The sequence below is a fragment of the Hemiscyllium ocellatum genome, chromosome 15, assembly GCF_020745735.1.
Source record: "Hemiscyllium ocellatum isolate sHemOce1 chromosome 15, sHemOce1.pat.X.cur, whole genome shotgun sequence".
NCBI lineage: Eukaryota > Metazoa > Chordata > Chondrichthyes > Orectolobiformes > Hemiscylliidae > Hemiscyllium > Hemiscyllium ocellatum.
Window position 1 is genome coordinate 56,222,123 of NC_083415.1, and position 22,218 is coordinate 56,244,340.

The following is a 22,218-nucleotide window of genomic DNA, read 5'->3' on the forward strand; positions in this document are numbered from 1 at the left end:
GGAGAGAAAGTTTTCTCCACTGGTGTTCTTTCATAGAAAGAAGGTTTGATTTCTTGTAGTTACCCAGAGGTAGAGCTCTGCTAAGGGCTCAGAGCAAGGGTGCGGAATGCTGAAGGGTTACCTACCTTTTCAGTTGTCTCTCCTTTCCAGTAAGGAGCTGCCTGCAAGCCAACATACTTTCTTACACAACATACACGTGGCTAAAAGGAAGCAAAGAGTTGAAGCTTTAAATCTTGCACTCATCAGAACTCGAATGCAAGAGACAGAGTTGAGAATGGAGGCCATTTTATATATCATGAGAAGAAGATGCTGATTGGCTGGACTATCATTGACGTGGAGATATAGCAAGAGAAGTTAACTGTCAATCTTAATTCTCAGACCAGGCAGGCTAGATTCTGATTGATCGGGGGTTTAGAGTCATAGAGATGTACAGCATGGAAACAGACCCTTCGGTCCAACCCGTCCATGCTGACCAGATATCCCAACCCAATCTAGTCCCACCTGCCAGCACCCGGCCCATATCCCTCCAAATCCTTCTTAATCATACCCCTATCCAAATGCCTCTTAAATGTTGCAATTGTACCACCCTCTGCATGCAAAAGTTGCCCTTTAGGTCTCTTTTATATCTTTCCCCTCTCACCCTAAACCTATGCCCTCTAGTTCTGGACTCCCCGACCACAGGGAAAAGACTTTGTCTATTTATCCTATCCATGCCCCTCATAATTTTGTAAACCTGTATAAGGTCACCCCTCAGCCTCCGACGCTCCAGGGAAAACAGTCCCAGCCTGTTCAGCCTCTCCCTGTAGCTCAAATCCTCCAACCCTGGCAACATCCTTGTAAATCTTTTCTGAATCCTTTCAAGTTTCACAACATCTTTCCGATAGGAAGGAGACCAGAATTGCACGCAATATTCCAACAGTGGCCTAACCAATGTCCTGTACTGCTGCACATGATCTCCCAACTCCTGTACTCAATACTCTGACCAATAAAGGAAAGCATACCAAACACCTTCTTCATTATCCTATCTACCTGCGATTCCACTTTCAAGGAGCTATGAACCTGCACTCCAAGGTCTCTTTGTTCAGCAACACAACCCTGGACCTTACCATTAAGTGTATAAGCCCTGCTAAGATTTGCTTTCCCAAAATGCAGCACCTTGCATTTATCTGAATTAAACTCCATCTGCCACTTCTCAGCCCATTGGCCCATCTGGTCCAGATCCTGTTGTAATCTGAGATAACCCTCTTCACTGTCCACTACACCTCCAACTGCAAACTTATTAACTGTACCCCTTATGCTCACATCCAAATCATTTATGTAAATGACAAAAAGTAGAGGACCCAGCACCGATCCTTGTGGCACTCCACTGGTCACAGGCCTCCAGTCTGAAAAACAACCTTCCACCACCACCCTCTGTCTTCTACCTTTGAGCCAGTTCTGTATCCAAATGGCTAGTTCTCCCTGTATTCCATGAGATCTAACCTTGCTAATCAGTCTCCCATGGGGAACCTTGTTGAACACCTTACTGAAGTCCATATAGATCACATCTACTGCTCTACCCTCATCAATCCTCTTTGTTACTTCTTCAAAAAACTCAATCATGTTTGTGAGACATGATTTCCCACGCACAAAGCCATGTTGACTATCTCGAATCAGTCCTTGCCTTTCGAAATACATCACATCCTGTCCCTCAGGATTCCCTCCAACAACTTGCCCACCACCGAGGTCAGGCTCACCGGTCTATAGTTCCCTGGCTTGTCTTTACCGCCCGTCTTAAACAGTGGCACCACGTTTGCCAACCTCCAGTCATCTGGCACTTCACCTGTGACTATCGATGTTACAAATATCTCAGCAAGCGGTCCAGCAATCACTTCTCTAGCTTCCCACAGAGTTCTCGGGTACACCTGATCAGGCCCTGGGGATTTATCCACTTTTAACCATTTCAAGACATTCAGCACTTCCTCCTCTGTAATCTGGACATTTTGCAAGATGTCACCATCTATTTCCCTACAGTCTATATCTTCCATATCCTTTTCCACAGTAAATACTGATGCAAAATATTAATTTAGTATCTCCCCTATTTTCTGTGGCTCCACACAAAGACCGCCTTGCAGATCTTTGAGGGGCCCTATTCTCTCCCTAGTTACCCTTTTGTCCTTAATATATTTGTAAAAACTCTTTGGATTCTCCTTAACTCTATTTGCCAAAGCTATCTGATGTCCCCGTTTTGCCCTCCTGATTTCCCTCTTAAATTTAATCCTACTTTCTTTATACCCTTCTCAGGATTCACTTGATCTATCCTATCTATACCTGACATATGCTTCCTTCTTTTTCTTAACCAAACCCTCAATTTCTTTAGTCATCCAGCATTCCCTATACCTACAAGCCTTTCCTTTCATCCTGACAGGAACATACTTTTTCTGGATTCTTGTTATCTCATTTCTGAAAGTTTCCCATTTTCCAGCCGTCCCTTTACCAGCGAACATCTGCCTCCAATCAGCTTTTGAAAGTTCTTGCCTAATACCGTCAAAATTGGCCTTTCTCCAATTTACAACTTCAACTTTTAGATCTGGTCTATCCTTTTCCATCATTATTTTAAAACGAATAGAATTATGGTCGCTGCCCCCAAAGTGCTCCCCCACTGACACCTCAGTGACCTGTTTACCATGGGGATGCAGCAGAGTTTGGCTTTATTTTTAAAAAGGTGCAATGCATCTACAAATTCCTTTTGCCCCCTTAAAGTAGGAGTCCTGTGTGTATATGTGTGTAGCTTTCTAGTATTGTACCTTTTTCCAGTCAAGGACTTAGGGAGCCAACCAAATACGGCTGCACCCCTATGGCAACAACCTGACCAATCCAAAACTACCTGCGTGTTCTGAGAATTAAGATTGACAGGTATCTGTTCTTGCTGTACCTTCATTCCAGTGATGGCCCAGCTCATCTCATGATGTGTTTGTGAGATTGTACACCACCCATATGGAATTGTGCAAGGTCTCTCAAACTCCCATCGCAAAATACTGTGAAAAATCTCTAAAGGACTGACCACAGTCTCTTAATTTGTAATGCATGGGAATTTTTTTTACTTGGCCATATGTGCATAGGGTAACTGAAACGGGCAACTTGCAAGTGAACACTTGGTTCTGGACGCAGCTTGTTGCATGGCTCAGAGGGGGTGTCAGGTACCACACACTGAAATGAGCAGACTGCACTTAATGCTAAACAGCTCAAAGTGATGTCGCTCCACGATTCTTTATCAAACTAACAACTTGTTTTCCTGACTGTTTTCCAGCCAGTGCTCCTTGCCTGGACTTGAACTGCCTCCTTCCCCGAGGAGATGCTGTTCGGGAGCCATGTTTTACTACTGGCTCCAATCATCATCAATTCATCGAACCCCTACATAATGCAAAGAGGCCATTCGGTCCATCGAGTCTGCACCGACCCTCCAAACAGCATCCCAGCCAGTACCAGTACCCTACCCTATAACCCCATGACCCTACATTCGCCATGGCTAATCCATGTATCCTGCACATAAGCTCATAAGGAGCAGAATCAGGCCATTCAGCCCATCAAGTCTGCTCCACCATTCGTTCATGGCTGATACATTCATCACCCCCATTTTCCTGCCTTCTCCCCATACCCCTTCAACCCATTAGCAATTAGCATTATGTCTAACTCCTCCTTAAATTTACTCACTTGTCCCAGCATCCACATTTCTTTGGGGTCACAAATTCCACAGATTCGCAATCCTTTGGGAGACGTAGTTTCTCCTCAACTCTGTTTTAAATTTGCCACCCCTTATCCTAAGACTAGGACCTCTTGTCCTAAAATACCCCACAAGAGGGGGAATCCACTCCCTGTCTATTTTAGACACACCTTTTATCGTCTTGAATACTTCAATTTGATCTGCCCTCATTCTTTGATGATGTGGGAGGAAACCCACACAGACACGGGAGTAAGGTGAAAACTCACATGGACAGTGCCCCAAGGCTGGAATTGAACCTGGGTCCCTGGTGCTGTGAGGCAGTAGTGCTAACCACTGAACTGCCATCATTCATGGTGGTGAAAGAAGCTATTTGGCACATTATGTCTGGACTAGCACAGTGCACATCAAAGCAATGATGGAGCCTTGTTTGGAAAGGGGATGGGGTGAAGCAAGAGGGGGGGGAAGGGAGGAGGGGAAAGGAGGAAGGGGGCAAAACTAAGTATGATAATTTAATGATTATGTGTCTGTGTGTGCTTGCACCCTAGCCTGGAAAGCTGACCGAAGCCTTCAAGTACTTTGTGCAGGGAATGGGTTACAGTAAGTACAACCTCCTGAACCTCAAAGCTGTGATATTCAGTGATTTGTTTTCCAAGCCTGCATTTAGCTATTGTTGGTTGAACGATGGAGAAAGCTGCTTGTTTTCCTTGTTACTGCAGAAAACATTTTGACTTAATGCAGGAATTTCCGACTGGACGGACCCAGGAATCTGGTGGGGTGGGTCATCCTTCAGAATGGAGAATTGGAAAGTGTAGATTTGTTTGGGCAGTTTCCCTGGGTTTCAGTGTTTTGAAGCAGGTTTAACAGTGGTCGTCTGAGACCCTTATAGCCCTAAGGGTGCCCTTGTGCGGGAACCATTTGGAATCTCCTGCGCTGTTTCCATGGAAACTGTCCACATGTAACTTTTTAGTTTTATTCAGGATGACAAGGCTTCACATCCCCCACGGGGCAGATCTGAACAGTGTGACCTTGACATAATTTATTGAATTGATTTCATGAAAGCGCTATATGCCTGTAACTGGTGGAACTTTCAGATTACCATTTCAACTCTGGATACAAAAACATTCAGTCCTGAAGCACTTCGATTAGCATTTATTTGGAATTAAACCTTGCACTACAGGATGGAGTAATTCAGCCCTGATCGTCTGGCCAGCCCTCATTCTGAACACCAATCAGAATAAATCTTTTTAGCAGACCCTTCTAATCTTGTCTGTCACAGATACTTACCTGTGTTCTCCTTAAATGAATCTATCATTTCAACTATACTCTTCAGGTATCATATTCCACGCTAACCATTCTCTGAAAGACCTTTCTCCTGAGCTCCTGTTTCGTGGGAAGCCCCCATTTCGTCTTGATCCTATCTATGGGCTATCAAATCCTTGCAGCATTTTCAAGATCTTTCTTCATCAGTTTTTGTTTGTTTTGTATCTTCATATATTTTCCATTCCTCTCTTCCTCTTCCCCTCTGCCCCTTCTCTTCCTTCTCTTCCTCCCCTTCCCCTCTTCTCCCTGCCCCTTCCCCTCCTCCCATTCTCCACTCTTCTCCCCCTCTTCCTGTCTGCCCTTTCCCTTCCTCCCACTCCCCTCCTCCTCATACCCTCCGCCCTTTCCCTTCCACCCCTTCTCCTCCTCCCCTTCCCCTCCTGCCCCTTCCCCTCCTCCCCTTCCCATCCTCCCCCTTCCCCTCCTCCCCTTCCCCTCCTGCCCCCTTCCTCCCATCCCCTCCTACACCCTTCCTCCCCCTCCCCTCCCAATCCCCTTTCCCTATCATCGTCCCCCTTCCTTCCTTCCCCTCCTCCCCCACCCCTGCTCCACCTTTCTCGCCTCCCCTTCCGCCCTTTCCCTCCTCTCCTTTCTTCCTCCCCTCCCCATCCTCCTCCCCTTCCCCTCCTCCCTGCTTTCTCCCTCCTCCTGCCCCCACTTCTCCTCTCCTTCTCCTCTCTCTCTTTCTCCTCTCCCTTGCTCCTCCCTCCTCCTCCTCGCAGTCCCCTTTCCCCCTCTCCCTGTCACTTCTTCCTTCCCTTCCTTCCTCTCCTCTCCCATCCCCTTCTCCCGCCACTTCCCCACCCCCTCTGGATTGCCCTTGTAAAAGTTATATTTTTCAGCCCTCCAATGTTTTGATATCCGTTGTGTTTATTTTACATCAAACTAAGGCGCTCATCATTTCCTGAGATTCACTTCTTTTGCACTGCCTGATGGGTCATGGAATCAGAGTTGGGATAACCGTCAGTGTTTCTTACAGCACCATACACTGTCAATCTGCCCAGATTATGTGTTGCCTTTTTCTTAATCTGCTCAGTGGTTCCTTGGGCTACTCTGAGCAGTCTTAAGTACCCCACCTTGGGAAGGCCTGTAGGGGCTGCAGTGTAGGCTTACCGTGATGAGACCTCCACTTCAGTGGTTAAATTAGAAAGAACAATTACGCAAAATAGTTTATATTCCCTCGAATTTAGAAGGTTCAAAATCATGATTTTGATTTCATTTTTTTTAGGATATTATGAAAACAGATGCAAAATTTTCCCATTGTCTAGAACAAGGTACATGCCTTTAAAGGAAATGAGAACAAATTGGTCATAGAATTCCGACAGAGTAGAAGCAGGCCATTCGGCCCACACAAACCCCTCCTACCAATCCCCGTAATTAGATTAGATTACTTACAGTGTGGAAACAGGCCCTTCGGCCCAACAAGTCCACACCGACCCGCCGAAGCGCACCCACCCAGACCCATTCCCCTACATTTACCCCTGCACCTGACACTATAGGCAATTGAGCATGGCCAATTCACCTAACCTGCACATTTTTGGACTGTGGGAGGAAATCAGAGCACCCGGAGGAAACCCACACAGACACGGGGAGAATGTGCAAACTCCACACAATCGCCTGAGACAGAAATTGAAGCCGTGTCTCTCCCACTGTGAGGCAACAGTGCTAACCACTGTGCCACCATGTAATCCTGCATTTCCTATGGCTAACCCACCTAACCTGCATATTATGTGTAATTTAACACAGCCAGTTCACCTAACCAGCACACTTTGGACTGTGGGAGGAAGCCTACACAGACATGGGGAGAGCGTGCAAACTCCGCACAGTCAGTCACCCAAGGGTGGGATTGAACCCAGGTCCCTGGTCTTATGAGGTAGCAGTGCTGACCACTGAGCCACCATGCTGCCCTTTTCAAAAGTGAAATTAAGGGAAACTGTTCTATATGCAAAGGGTAGTAGATATTTGAAACCCTGTTCTACAAATGGCCATTAGTGCTAGATCATATGTTAACAAAAGACTTACAAATTTTGATTTTAAAATAAGCAAAGAAATTAGCAGTAGAGAGCAAAGTTAGAATTAAGGCAACAGATCAGAACAGGTCCAAAGCACTAAAGTAGGTTCCTTCTCCTTCCGTGATCCTATATCTTCTGTTTCTGTTAAGTTTATAACTTGTGTTCGACAGACATTTCTGTATAGCTCCTTAGTGTTTCTGTGTGGTGTTGTCAATTCTGAGTGGTGAACCGTAAGATAATAGACCAGTATTGTACATAGGCCTCTTTACCCCTGTCTGACCCAGGGGTCCTAGAGCTTGCTGCGCTTTTATTACAGCTTTTTTGCTTTGAGGAAGTGGAGGGGAGTTTCTTAAATGTCAACTTCTGTCAGGTATTTGTATTTATGATTCAGAAATGATGGGGAGAATCTAGTCCCAATAATGTAAGTATTGCATTAAAGTATTAGGTTATTCCTCAGCTTCACCTGTGCAGGGGTGAGGTGTGAACTAACTGTCCCCATTCCTGTCTCGTTTACAGTGTTTCCAAGTCATTGTAAGTACTTGTAGCAATGGGCTTGAATGTCTGCATGCTCTGGGATGGAGTCTCTTACTCAGTGCTTCTGTTTTAACAGGGACACAGCCCTGGGGTTTCCTTTCGAGTGGAAAAAGAAAAGATCCAGTATCAATTGAATAGAAACTCTCAGAAATTTGAGTTTGTAATAATCTCCCAGTTGATTGTTAGCCCTTTGATTATCTCATAACTTCAAAGCTTTCCAATTCAGACCTAAAATCTGATTGATAATTGCTCCCCGTTCAACTCTCAGTCCAGGATTTGAAGCACATTTTCCAATGCTTGTATTTGTTCTGATTTAGAATCATACATTCATAGAGAGGTACAACATGGAAACAGACCCTTCAGTCCAGCTTGTCTGTGGGGTGAATTGGGACCTTAATAACATGCCATTTTATTCTGTGCACTTTGCAGAATCTCTCCTGTGAAAATACATGATAGCCTGTCCGAAAAAGAGACTTCATTGGAATGTGAGCATTGTTGACGAGGCCAGTCAGTATTTGTTATCAGTCCCTCAAATGTGTGAGTGAGTGGCTTGCTGGGCCATTTCAGACAATTGTTAAAACCCAACAACATTGGGTCTGGAGTCACACGTAGGCCAGGCAAGGTAAAGATGGCAGATTTTCTTCCTTGAAGGACATTAGTGAGCCAGATGGAGTTTACAGCCATCAGTGACAGATTGGTCTTGGTCACCATCACTGAGATTAACTTAAATTCATTGAATTTATGTTTCACCAGCTTCCTTGTTGGGAGTTGAGCCCATGTACTGAAATAATTAATTGGGATTCCTGGATTACTGGTTCAGTGACATTGCCGCAATCTCCCTACTGTTTATTCTTTGGTTTGCGATTTTGTTTGCGATAAAACCATTCATTTTTAGGAGGAGGCCAATCGGCCCAGCCAGTCTTTGCCAGCCCTTTTTGAAAGTCCAATCCCTGTAACTTATTCTGTTTCAAATATAAATCCAATTCCAATTATCCCCTCTGGATAAGGAGTTTCTCGAATCTGCTATAAACTTGGTATCTGCCTTGCTTGTAGCTTAAGACCCTTTGAGTTTGTATTTTACCTGGGCAATTCTCGAATTTAATAAGCTTACTTGGCAATGAGCTGTTCTTGGCTCCTCTGACAATTCATCAATATTTCAGCAAAGAGCGCACAGCTCTTTTGAAATTAACCCTCTATATAGGGAAATGTTCACTTGCATTGCAGTGAGATGTACAGCAACAAATCTCCTGGGACTTACACCCAGACCAACTGAGCTTCGAAAATGCATCAGGTCCAGGAAAGGATGTTTAGACCAGCTTCTGGTCGCTACCTAGCACACCCTGCTGGAGAAAGGATGTGTAGACACTGGGTTTGGCTGTGATCCCTCTCATTGCTGAATAGTTTCGCAGGCACTCACTGGTAAAGAAAATGTATTGGAGAGGCATCTGCAGTTAGTAACCCTATGTAGTCCAGAAAGGAGCCCAAACATTTAAAAGTGCAGTAAATTGTGAAGGAGGTGTTCAATGCAAAATACCATAAAATGGCTTTCTGACTGATGGGATAAAAGTGCCATCCTTTCGATGTTTCTCTAACATGATCAAATTTCAAGTATGAATAATTTAAATCTCCTTCCTAAGATTGGTTCATTTGGTAATTTCCCTCGCTAAGGTTTAAATTCAGGCCTGTAATTAATCCAGAGAAGTGGAATACTATGCTGGAGGCTTTTAATACTGGAGAGCAACTTCCCACTGGAAACCCTAAGGCTCTTCCCCCTTTTTGACATGGTATGTTCCTAACGTCAGCCTCGGCAATAGGAATAGACACAGCACCTGGGGGCTGAACCTAGTGTGATGCTTGCCATTGATGGTCTGACTGAGGCTGCAGTTTGCTGCATGGGACAGAGAGTACACATGTAGCTTTGTTCTTATTCTGCCTGATTAAACTCGCACACGCACCCTCCAACCCCAGGCTCTTTCACTGCCTGACCAACAAAGGATCAGAGAACCTTAGGTAAAGTGCAAACTGCAGCACCGAGAGGTATTTCCAGTTCATTACGTCTGTCTGTGTGTAACTTCTGAGAAGCATTTAATGTAAAGACTTTGTGGAAGGGATGAGGAGGTTTGGTTAAAAAATGCATACATTTCACCCACAATGATACTCCCCATTCCTAATATCTCCCCCCAGTACCCCCCAGCATACAACATGCACAGTCTATATTCACCAAGGCCTCTGTATAAGGCCACATTACAAACTGGGAATGAAAATATGTAATATTTACTTTAATCTTAAAAACATCAATTAAATGACCCCTTAATGTTCTATAATACGTTCGTATACAGAGGAACCTCGATTATCTGGCAATATCGGATTATCCGGCACGATCGCGAAGTCCCGATGCTCGGCTAAACTGTTATCCGGCATTCCGTTATCCAGAATCTGATTGACCAAACTAAATAATCGCCACCTGTGTCCTTCGGATAATCAAGGTTCCTCTGTAAATGAACAATATTCAACAGTACCGAGGAATTCAAACCTCCCCCCCCCTCAGTACCAACATCCTGGGGTCACACCTTGACAATTAGAAATGTTCTCCTTACACACATCCTAAGTGTCAATGAACTCATTTAAATAAAATGGTGAGAGGATTAAGTTATGACACAGACAGGGTTGGAATTCCTTGCGATTGTTGATTATTGTTCATTCATACCAATGTATTATGGAAAATTAAGGGGTCATTTAATTGATGTTTTTAAGGTCATCGAGATCAGGCAGAGAGAGGAACTAATGTTAGAATGAAGCCTTTCAGGGTGATGTCAGGAACGGTCCATGACACAAGTGCTGTTGAAAATTTGGAACCTTATTCTTTCCAAGAGGCTGTTTTAAAATGGGGTTCAATTGAAAACTACATTTGATATTCTGAATCACACAACCACATGGTGGGTAGATGCTGCTGGAATATGGATTCGATTGGATACTACTGAAAAGGGGGATATTTCATTGAAGCTTTTTGTCTTGTGCTCATCAGGAAAAATGCAAGAATGCCAAATTTCAAATGAAGACGACAATTTATATCTCAGAAGGAAAGGCTGGGTGGCAAGTCAACTCTGATTGGCTGAGTTAATGCCCTGGCAAAAGCCATAAGAAACTGTAGGTTTGTTCTATAAGAACAGCCTATAGGCCCCTCTGCACGTCCAGCGCAAGGTTTCAACATATTTACTTTGTAGAGAAGGTGTCTTGAGTCTGAATGTATGTCACTTGCCCAAAGCTTCATCGAAATATTTCTCTATTCGGTCGTATTCAAGTTGTGAACTAACAACTATTTAATTGAACAGAGGAGCAGGCTTGGAGAGATAAACACCTACTTGAGTTGCCAGGACCCGTAGAAGAGGATTTAAGTTAGTCAAAGAGAATGAGGCACCAGACCTCTACAAGTCATGTGACAAATAGTTCTCTTGAGGTGGGTGCAGGTGATAGAGTCCTCCTTAACTGTGCCAGTCTTCCTCCCTTCAACCCCGGGGGTCTGTGGGCATCGTTGGAAGAATCAGTGGGAAACTCACTGAAAGAATTAGCCAAACTTTGCCGAGCAGGTAGTGACTGGTCAGAAGGATTGTCAGATTGAAATCCCGCCCTGCCAGTTCCCTGGGGATATTGAGGGAGAAGGGGGCAGAGTGGAGTTTCAGGCCAGTGCTTGACGTTCTTATTGTGTAAGAGTATGTAGAATTCCCACAAGTTGACTAGAAACATCATGCTGACACTTAAATGGTAAAACCCTCACTGAGATGTAAAGCATCAGCTCGTTTTAACGAGAATCTGAATGATAGCTAAAATAATGAACGAGCTAGACAAACAGGAGGCTGGGAGAACACAGCAAGCCAGGCAGCATCAGGAGGTGGAAAGTCAACGTTTCAGGTGGAAACCTTCTTCAGGACTGGGGGTGGGTGTAAGAGGAGCTGCAGATAAAGGGGGTGGGGGCGGGACAGGATGATGAGGTGAGGATAGGTAAAGACATGCAGAAAGTACGGCCTGATTGGCCAATGGGAGGAATGAAACTGGTTAGTAAATTCCAGCATCTGCAGTTCTTTTCTCTCTAAGGGAAATAATGAACAATGCAGGATGGAAGATTGGAATCATTATCACTTGAGTAATTTCACTTCCATTTCATGCTAAGCAATTTCTCTCTCTCACACACACACACACACACACACACACGCACACAAACACAGGCACACAGGTGCACACATACACTGTGTTTAAACTTACGATGAGAGTTACACACAGACAGAAATAATTTACTGGAATCGTCGCTTTAACACGGAGTGAAATCTCTTGCTTTGTGCCACACCAGACTCAGCCCATCACCCAGCCCTAGTTGTTGGCTGTCGAGAATTATGTCGTTGATTGTTCTGGGAATTTCGACATCCACAATGGGCTGTACTGCACCATCAAAAGTTGTCTTTCCACCACCAAATCACCTGTGTTTCAGAGTAAAGCTGTGTGGGGTTTTTTGTGACACGGTCGATCCTGTTCACTTGCTCCTTCACTCACCCTCACTTGAAGCCCACTCGTATCTCAGTTGACGTTGGTCTTGCTCTCAGGTTTTTCACTGAGCAGTTGTGCATGTGTTACCCGCACACCCGACTGGTTTAATCAAAGTTGTTGCAGGTGGCTTCCAAGGCATTTCAGTGTGTATTGTTGAGGGGGCAGTCCATTTGCGCTGGACTTGTGTTCTCCTGCTTCAGTTCCAGGACGCTGGCTAATGTTCAGGAATTACTTGTTCATGCAAGTGCACGTTTGTAGAAAAGCAACTACTTGCTGAGTAGAGGCTGAATGTGCTTTGAAGGACGACATCACGGTTGAATGATGCAACACTGGAGGAGGCCACTCAGCCCACAATGTCTGTGCCAGCATATTACTCAGATTGGATCTCAATGGGCTCTGCTTCATTCTTGTCAGTGGTGGGTTCTCACACGTGCTTCAGTTTGTCATGATTTGAGCTTCTCCCGCTTGCAACAAACCCGAGAATGTCGTTTTTGACCATTGATGACAAGTAATGGTGGTCAAGATGTGTGTTTCTGAAATAATAGACTTTCGAAAAATGCTTTATCACATACGGCACCCTCTGGCTGTGTTATGCAATCAGCATTATGTTTCTAGTCAACTTGTGGGAATTCTACATACTCTTACTCAATAAGAGTGACAGTCGGAAAAAACTAAAGTAACGCACAATAACAAATCTTGTTGATGGTAACAAGTGAACACAGCAGGGTGTCACTTCCTACAGCGCTGTGTAACGCAGGAGAAAGCTTCATCTTCATCCTTTTTATTTCCTACACTCTCACACCTTGTAACCCATTTTCTCACACTCTCACCCAACCCCAGTTCCACAGTCTCTTTCTGCCCCTCATCTTCTTTCTCCCTCTCTACTGACCCACTTTCTCTTCCCTCCCTATCCCAATTCCCCCAGTCTAGTCCTTTCCCCGACACACACAGTTCCAGTTTCCAGCCGTTGCTCAGGCCACTCTCCATCAGTTTCCCTGCTTTCCCCCATTCCACCTTCTCGTTGATACCTCTGACCCCGCCCGAAATTCTTAGTCCTATTCCACCAAACCACCTTCTCCAACCTTCAGTTTCTCCCCCTTCCCTTCCTCAGACGCACTCTCTGCTCTGACTCCTACTTCTCCAAAATGCTGTAAAGAATTGAGTGGCTGGAGTGTTTTGGACTCTGCTTTGGAAGTAAACTGGGAAGTGGGGAACTGAATAAACGTATTGCGGATCAGTTATTGAACTCCCCTCATGGGATGCAGTTATTCTTAAATTGCTCCCTGGTACAACTTTTGGAATGGAGCCACCGGTGCATTAAGGTAAAGGTAACACTGCCAAGGTCCCAGAGGAGCACAGGGCTGCTGTCTCACTAGAGAGAGTGATGACTGATGGAGAATTTAAACTGCGGGCCTCCATATTCGGGCAAGGAGCAAGGTTGAGATGGTAGGATTCTCATGGGACGGGAATGGAAGCTACACTACGTTGGAAGCTTGCCAACTGAGCTAACTGACCCCGAAACAGAGAGTTTGTGAAGCCAGAAAGTACCCAGCTCGAACCCATTTGGTTGGTCTCAGCTGATTATGTAGATTCTGTGCAGTCATCCAGATTGGAGACAGAAATAAGTTTACGATTCCCATTCATTTGTACAAACCTCACTAAATAAGTTATACAGATGGAAACAGATGCTTCAGTCCAACTAGTCCACACCTACCAAACTAAACTAGTCTCACTTGCCTGCGTTTGGCCCATATCCCTCTAAACCCTTCCTATTCATCTACCTGTCCAAATGTCTTTTAAATGTTGTAACTGCACCTGCATCTACCACTTCCTCTGGCAGTTCAACCACATGGGAAAAATGGTTCCTTTTAAATCTTTCTCCTCTCACCTTAAAAATAGGCCTCCTAGTTTTGAATTCTCCCACCCTAGGGAAAATTCCTTTGCTATTCACCTTGTCCATGATCTTCATGATTTTATAAACCTTCTATAAAGTATTCCTCCACTTCCTCTGCTCCAGGAAGAAAAGCCCTAGCCTGTTCAGTTTCTGTCTAACTTAAGCCCTCAATTCCTGCAACATTGTGCTAAATCCTTTCTGAACCCTCTCTAATTTAATAATATCCTTCCAATAGCAGGCCAGCCAGGGTGCACATAGTACTCCAGAAGAGGCCTCATCAATGTCCTGTACAACCTCAACATGATTTCTAAACTCCTATACTCAAAGTTCTGAATGAAGGCAAGTGTGCGAAATGCCTTCTTAACCCCCTGTCCATCTGTGATGCAGCTGTGATTCAGAATTATGTATCTGAACCCTTAGGTCTCTCTGTTCGATAACACAACCCAGGGCCTGAACGTTAATTGATTTCGCTGCTCGTTGGATGCTGCCTGAACTGCTGTGCTCTTGCAGCACCACTGATCCAGAATCTGGTTTCCAGCATCTGCAGTCATTGTTTTTACCTCATTAATTGTATAACTCCTGTCCTTGTTTGTTTCACCAAAATACAATATCTTGCATTTATCCAAATTAAACTCCATCTGCTAATCCTCAGCTCATTGATCCAATTGACCAAGATACCTTTGTAATCTTAGACAACCTTTGTCACAGCTTGAAAACTGCACGGGAGGGAGGTTGGGTTCGTTGCGATGCCTGCGATTGGTCGATGGCTTAGTTGCATGTGAACATAGAGTCACTGAGCAAGTCAGCAAGGAGCTGTTGCTGTCCATTGAACTGTAGCTAACTCGGAGCTTTCAGAAGAGAACGTGAGGAAATTAGGAATGGATAAAGGAAAGGAGCAACAGGTTACTAAATGAACAATCCATGTTCTATTATTGCGTGTGTGTTTCTCTATATTTTCACACTTTATTCTGATCTTTGTCCTTACTTGTTAAAGAATGGAAGTGTTCTTCCTTTTGGCACCACGTTCCGTGTTGCAGAAAAGACAAAATTTGAAGCCTGGTAAAATGGACCGAGTGAGTTTACTTCGTTATAAAACCCCACAAACGAATATCTCGTATCAATAAGGGTCCCACTTGCTGTTCTTCCAAAAGCAAATGTGCATGCTGGGTATGTGAAATGAGAACAGAAAATGCTGAGAATACTCAACACCTCCATGGAGAGAGAAGCAAAGTTAACCTTTTAGGTTGATAACCTTTCATCAGAACTATTTGTCAGCTGCTATTCTTAACATGCTGTACGTGATAGTCCTCTCTGTTAAAACATGCAGCAAGAATTCATGTTGTTCACACCTGCCTCAGAGATAGCACAGAGATCTCTCCCTATTTATGATGACAGGATTGTTATCTGAGATTCACTGATGTGCACAGTTGTTCTCAGTGTTTAAGCCAGTCAAGCTTAACCTGTGCTTTATTGTATTTGATAATGTTTGAACCACTGTTACACACTCTGATTTCCGTATTCTCTATATAATGTTACACACTGTTACACACTCTGATTTCCGTATTCTCTATATAATGTTACACACTGTTACACACTCTGATTTCCGTATTCTCTATATAATGACACGGGAGTATGTAAGCATGAAGCCAAAGGCAGATATATCTGGTTTTAGTTTTCAGTAGAGCCCCTTCCTCCCCCACTGTCCTCCTGGCTATGTGAGCAACTGCGTTTTGGCCTCCAGCTGATCTCCCCTCGATCGATTTGCAAAGGTCCCCCGCCCCATCTTTGTGTTGCAGTGAGTGAGACTGTGACAGCAAACGTGGGTGTGTGAGAGGGCCTTTGAATGGAAGAAAAGCACTGACCTTAGCAAAACACCCAGTGTCCAGCCACTGAGACAGAGTGGGCACTGGTGTGCAAAGGAGAGGACTGGAAACTGACTTCACCACTGAATGTAGGAGGTGCATTGTGGGTGGGTGTTGTGCACGCCCAGCAATTTCAAGAGCATGCGTGCACCATTGTTTTCGAACTGACGACTGAACACTCTGTATAGAAATCAGCAACTCCCCCTCACCCCATCTCTGTGTGTTACAGCCTTTGCAACATACTCCCAGCTGTCTGCTGTTATGTATTGTGTGTAATGTCCGTTGTATAACCAATAATAACCTGGTTCTTTTCCTGTGTGTCATCCCACCTGCTTTACAGTCCCTTCCGTCCAGCTCAGCCACCTGCACAGTGAAACAGGTAGCTCTATGTGCATTCAATGTTTCCCATTTGCATTAGTCTCACATCCTCCTCTTTTTTGTTAATGCTCATAGATTTTTCTATCATTTAGTAGTGACAAGACTATTCAGAGCGTGCACACAAATTAGCACATTGAGACAGTCCACTCCTCTTAATTCAAAGTTGGCTAATTCAACGTATCAGATAACTTAATTCCCATTTTGGCATTGTGGACTTGTTGGATCCAAAACAACTATTTCTTAACACAGCCACTGACTTTGAATCATCAGGAGTAGACTTTCATGCACCGCTTATTTGCGAAGTGTTTAATTGAAGGATTGGCTCAGTTTGCTGGTGAATATTTTTGGCTGGGTTTTTATTTTGGTGGCTCCTCCCACTGCATCCTGGGACATTTGCATTCAGTTCAGCAACTTTTATCCCAAAGTTTCCAGAAAACCCGTCTGGCTTGGAAATCAAGTCAGGATACAGCATGTTTCCAAAGGCAGCCTGTTTGCAAGGTTTGATATGTTAACGAACCTCGGTTAACAGAATATAAACACCAGCCATTTCTTAGAAACCCATCAGCGAAGAGGAGCAGACATGGTGCCAATGTTAGGAGGGAACCAAAAACATGGCCAAAGAGGATAATGGCCTGGTATGATGTAGAGAACCTCAGGTGAATGGGTGTCCCTGCTATGAGAAAGTCAAAGCAGTTGGTAGATATAAGATACTTTGCGATGACTCTGGGACTCTAACACTCAATCTTTGGTAAGTAAGCAATCTTTAAAAGACGGACCTCCCACAGTTTCCTTGCAGGACCCTGGAGGGCTGGATGAAGGAAGGAGTGTGACCATGTTGCGATATAATGGGATTGTGAAGGGAATAGGTTGAGCATGGATTAACCATCCTTAAAACCTAAAATTTCGGACACTTTCCAGTTTCAAGCCACCGCCTGGTTTAGTTGGTTTGTTTAAGCGTGGCTCCTCTTGCATGGCACCATTCTCTTTTGACTGCAATGACATTGTGACACGCTTCCTGATTTTTGTAAGTGCATATGTGATTTGTGTTGGGTATCTTGCAAACCTCCACTCTCTTTCTCCCACCTCAATCCAGGATGCTTCCTGCACATGAATGAATTTGGGGCTCGTGTGTGCAAACAGACCATTACCTTTCCAAGCATTTCACTGGTGACCTCCACTGCCACGTTGGGTTTGTGCAGGGCTGGAGGGAATCAGGACTGGCCTTGAGGGAGAATGGTCTAAATTACCTTGGACCAGTGAGTGTAAATGTTGATAGCATTCAGTTCAGAATTAGACTCTGACAAGATGTGAAACTGAAGACCCATCTGCTCTTCAGTTAGTTGTTGTAAAACAAGCTCTAACACCAATGGAAGAAGAGCAGTGGAGTTCACTTAGCGTCCTGGTAAACATTTACTAACTAACTAACCATCACTAAACTGAGTGTCTAGACATCTATTTCATCACTGCGTGTGCCCCTTTACCGTGGACACACTGGCTGCTGCATTAGCATTCTCACCAAAAATAAAGCACTTTGGAAGAATTTGACGATTTAACGGCAATTTTTGTTTCAGTCTGTCAGCTAGATACATATTCTATTAAACCAACTTCCCCCTCCCTCTTTCCCCATCATCAAGTGAGGTTAAACCAGAGCCATGCTGTTGACATGCAGCCCTTTGGGCGCTAGTTCAGATGCACTTTGTGAGAGAGTGTAAGGAATGGGAGGAGGAATGAAGCAACGAGAAGGTGGAAAAAATGAGGAGCAAAGTGTTTCGGATCCAGACAGCCCGTGTGACCATGAGAAATTTGTTGCGATGTGAAAAGCTGGGGGCAAAAGCATAATCTTTTCAGGAGGCACCATTTAGTGCAGCCCCTCCTTCCCTCGCAGCCCGAGGTGTCATTCTGGTCTGTTTGCCCAACCCTGACACTCATTGCAAGGTTGACATCCTTTGTTGAAGCCTTGCATCATTAGGACCTGCACTGTCCAAAGCAACAGGAACAGATTACAGGCAGAGTCCGTCCAATGATGCAGTGGGGCTTTCGGTGTGCAGTAGCGTTGAGATCTCTTCACTGAAATGCCATGCAGACCTTGCAAGTTTACTAGTGGAAGTTTCCTGGAGAAACCCGTGTTCATAGTGAGATGGTCAAAATGATGCGTATGTTTTGTTTTAAAACGGCCAAATGCGGAGATTCTGCCCATGGAGTATTGGGCTGTTTGATCCACAGTCTGTTTCAAAGTTAGTTGAGCCAGGCCATTGTTGGCTATCAGTGCTGTAGCTCAGAAGGGCTATGGGTAGAACGAACCACACATTGTAACAGTATGAAAGTGACAAACATTGGAAAAGTCTGTAAAGCGGAAGATCAGGTAAATCCACTTATGTAGAATTCTTCTCCAATAGCTGCAGCAAAAGTTTAAAATTATTAACAAATTAAATTAATCTGCCAGGCATTTCTAACCTAGTAAAACATATCAATGTGTTTAAGGGAACTTTATACAAGAACCAAAAGGATCAATACCCCAACTCTCGACCCCAAACAAAAGCCATTTAGGACTCTTAACCAAAGGTTTGGACAATAAATTAGCTGTTACACAGCATTGTAAAGGATACAAGCATAGGCTGAGAACATTCCAAGAGTTTGGAGTCTAGATAGTTGAAGATAAAGCGAAGTCGGTGGGGGAGACAGAGCTGAGTAACCAAAGTGTTGGAACATGGTTGCAGAGATGGAAGGGGGCGAGACAATGGAGGGCTTGGAACACATTTAGAAATTATTTTATTCAAGCCATTAAGTTTGTTAATAGCTCCATGCATTTTGATACTGAGCCTCACAGGTCAAGAAAATCCGCAGTTGTTCTCCAAGCTAGGTCAGTCAGCTCTTGGGTGGAGCTGGACGCTGTGCATTGACCCTGGGGTAATGATCTGGAGGAGGGATAAATGAGGCACGATTCCAATTGGTGATTGACATTGAGTAAACCAACTGGGAAGTGCGTTGTGGATGCATGCTAGGGGGTAAGGAATGGATTGAAATGGGGAAAAAAGAGTTAACACTCCAACAATAAAACAAAAATTAGTTTTTCACCAAGCAGCTGACCAGATCAGCTGTCCCCGTCGAACTAGAGTGAGAGGGCAACATTGCAAAAAGGCACATATTTTTCGGAGTGTTTTCCAATATGCCAAAGCCACAGAGAAAAGTTAGGCTGGTGGAATGTAATGGAGGAACGCGATGTACTTCCAATTAATAGAGCAATTTAGTTTCAGAACAGAAATGCAACTTGACAGATCCATCTCTGGAGGCTTTGCTTGCACTTTCCAACCCAGTGAATAGTTTGATTTTTTTTTTAATGGTACCCACTCCGGACATTCTCCCCAGGAAACAACAATCCAGCAGGCTTGTAAGCAAAACACATTAAAAGAACTAAGTGCGTTTTCCTTCTAATCACTTTCTTTGTATTTGTGTGTGTGTATGTGTGTGTACGTGCGTTCTTTTTTCCTTCCCACCCCTTCCCCCACCCTCCCCTCCCCTTCTGCCCACCCTAGTGCCAGCTGTCAGCATGACCAGGCTAAGCCGGGCTCGCACCACCTCGACCTCCAGCGTGGGATCCGGAGAGACTGCCCGTAACCAACCACCTACCAGCAGCCAGGCCGAAGCCATGGGGAACAGTGACGCTGTCCAGGGCCAACCTCAGACCATGGAGGTTTCCTGTTAAAACCGCAACTTGAGCCGTTAATTTATTACGTCGTTTTTTTTTTCTCTCTCTCTCCGATTCAAGAAGTCGTCAATTTGGCTGAGTCACAGCCTTAAAAGAAACCCAGCCACAGAGATCCCGTTTCCTTGTACAATTGTGTCTCTATAGTGCATGCCTGACTCAGTGTTTGATGCTCTCACACTGTAGTTGATTTCATTTCTTTGGAATATTCATGTTTTACCCAGCGGTACTGAATGCACCGTGTTACATTCCCGTGTTCCCTGTGTGTTAACCAAAGTCGTTCACGTCTTCCCTGGATTTAAAGGGGCAGTGCCAGAGTTTTCTTTTACCTCCCATGCCACCCTGTACTTCCAAACTAACCCACGCCATTCCAGTATCGAACCAATGGATGGAAAAGAGGATATAAGCAAAATACGGCAGATGCACAGGAGCAGGAATCCTGAAATAAAAACAAAATGCGATGGAAGTACTCTACGGGTCAGACCATCTGCAGTGAGAGAAACAAGAGTTAATATTTCGGAACAATGACCCTTCCTTGGAACAGTTTGTGGATCTTAGAATGTTCATTGTTTCTCTTTCTACTGACACTGTCAGATCTGCTGAGTATCTCCAGCATTTGTTTGACTTTAAGGTTAAACAAACAGCCTTTTTGTTTTTAGTTCTACAATTAGGCATTATTATATAGGTGAAGGTATTTTTCTGGCTTTTCTGCATGTTCTCCACCTGGAGGTCAGTTAGCTCACTTGGCTGGATTGCTGGTTTGCAATGCACTGGTTGAGAACTCTCTTTCCCACCCTCTCCCCTTGCCTGAGGCATTGTGATCTTCAGGTTAAACCACCACCTCTCCCTCTTTCTAAGGAGAGAGCAGTCCTATGGTCTGGTAAGACTGTGGCAAGTTTACCCAAGTATTCTTGCTTGGGAGCTCATGAGTTTGGCCCCTGAGCTCCATTTGACTTTCCAACCTCCAACGACATTGTAGTGCAGAATCCACAGTAAGTTCACCATTGTGAAAAGGCATGGGTCCTGTCTGTTCCCGTGGAGGTTATTCAGGGGCCGCAATACTCAGCAGTTCAGGTGTTTCTGACCCCCTCCTGCCTCTGACCACATCAATGGAAATGGCAGATTAACTGGCCACCAATCTTATTCTGTTAATGGAGATCTGTCTGCTGCAAAATAGCAACTGGAAATGTCACTAATGCCTTTCAAGATCTGAGTTATTATCTGTCATTACAAGTATAAAAATAGAAGCTCCAACAACTTAACACGTTATAATTTACTCAGCATTAGGAGTTGGGCAGCTATTAGGAACGTGGCAGATTGCAAACCCATCTCAACATTTAGAGCTATATATCTGTGTGAATGAGCTACATCAGTGGCCTGCTCATTCCTGCCCCTTTGTTTGATGCAGTGCCCTGTGTAACTGAGCAAAGTTTGCGATTACAGCCTGGGCTCCATTTGGTGTCATGGTGGCGTACTGCTAACAGGAATGATTTGAGATTATTCTTGGGTTTTCCCCTAAGCACTTTGCATTCCACTCCGATTGCAAATGCCCCTTTAAATAGTAACTTGTTGTTTATTTACCCTCTGCTTCCCCCTGCCCCATCCCAGGCTTTCTATGTTAAAGGTTATGAGCTTGGTTTTGTTTGACGTTATTGTCTTGTTCACTGTGCAGTCAGACAACAGCAGTGGGTGCCAACTACACCCACTCCCCATGAGATCAGTGTCTGCGTTCATCTCCTGTGTGGCTTTCCTTTGTGTTTGTTTTCCACATGGCTAAAGCACTAGCTTGAAAAATAATTTTTGAAAAAGTTTAAAAACTACAGTCACAAAAGCTAGTCGTGTAAGCTTGTATTGTCTGTGTGCAGGTTTGTTGTAATAAATTGCAGGCATTTGACACAATAGCTGTCGTTAAGAGTTCTAGAGGTGAGCAAAATGGTGGCTTTGAAATAAAGACAGAGCTCTGGCTAAAACTGACTCCTGTGTCTTGAGTCCATGTTTTCATGCAGTGACATCCGTTTAATGTGTTTAAATAGTTGTTTGCTCGTATAGGACATGTGCATTGTGGTAAAAATGAGGCTTTTTATCTTGCAGTCATCAGGACCACTGCAACAATGCCAAACTTCAAAACGGTGTCCCGACTCCCAAATTCTACTTGCCACTGAGCTATCAACTTCTCAAGGGTGAGTGGGATGGGCCAGCCAGTGATGTTCATATCCCACGAATGAACTAAGAATAAAAGTTCCACCCTCATGCAGCCACCCAATACTCTGCTG

At 44.4% G+C, this 22,218-nt stretch overlaps 1 protein-coding gene across 1 annotated transcript in view; it reads left to right on the forward strand.

Annotated features, from left to right (window-relative positions):
• Positions 1 to 21,919, forward strand: part of LOC132822991 (protein NDRG3-like) — a 144,144-nt gene extending 122,225 nt beyond the window's left edge. Inside the window, exons 15-16 of the mRNA XM_060836500.1 lie at positions 4,249 to 4,300; positions 19,776 to 21,919. Of these exons, the coding sequence (XP_060692483.1) occupies positions 4,249 to 4,300; positions 19,776 to 19,945 (222 nt within the window). The 3' untranslated portion in view covers positions 19,946 to 21,919. The remainder of the gene's footprint in view (positions 1 to 4,248; positions 4,301 to 19,775) is intronic.
• The last annotated feature ends 299 nt before the right edge of the window (positions 21,920 to 22,218 follow it).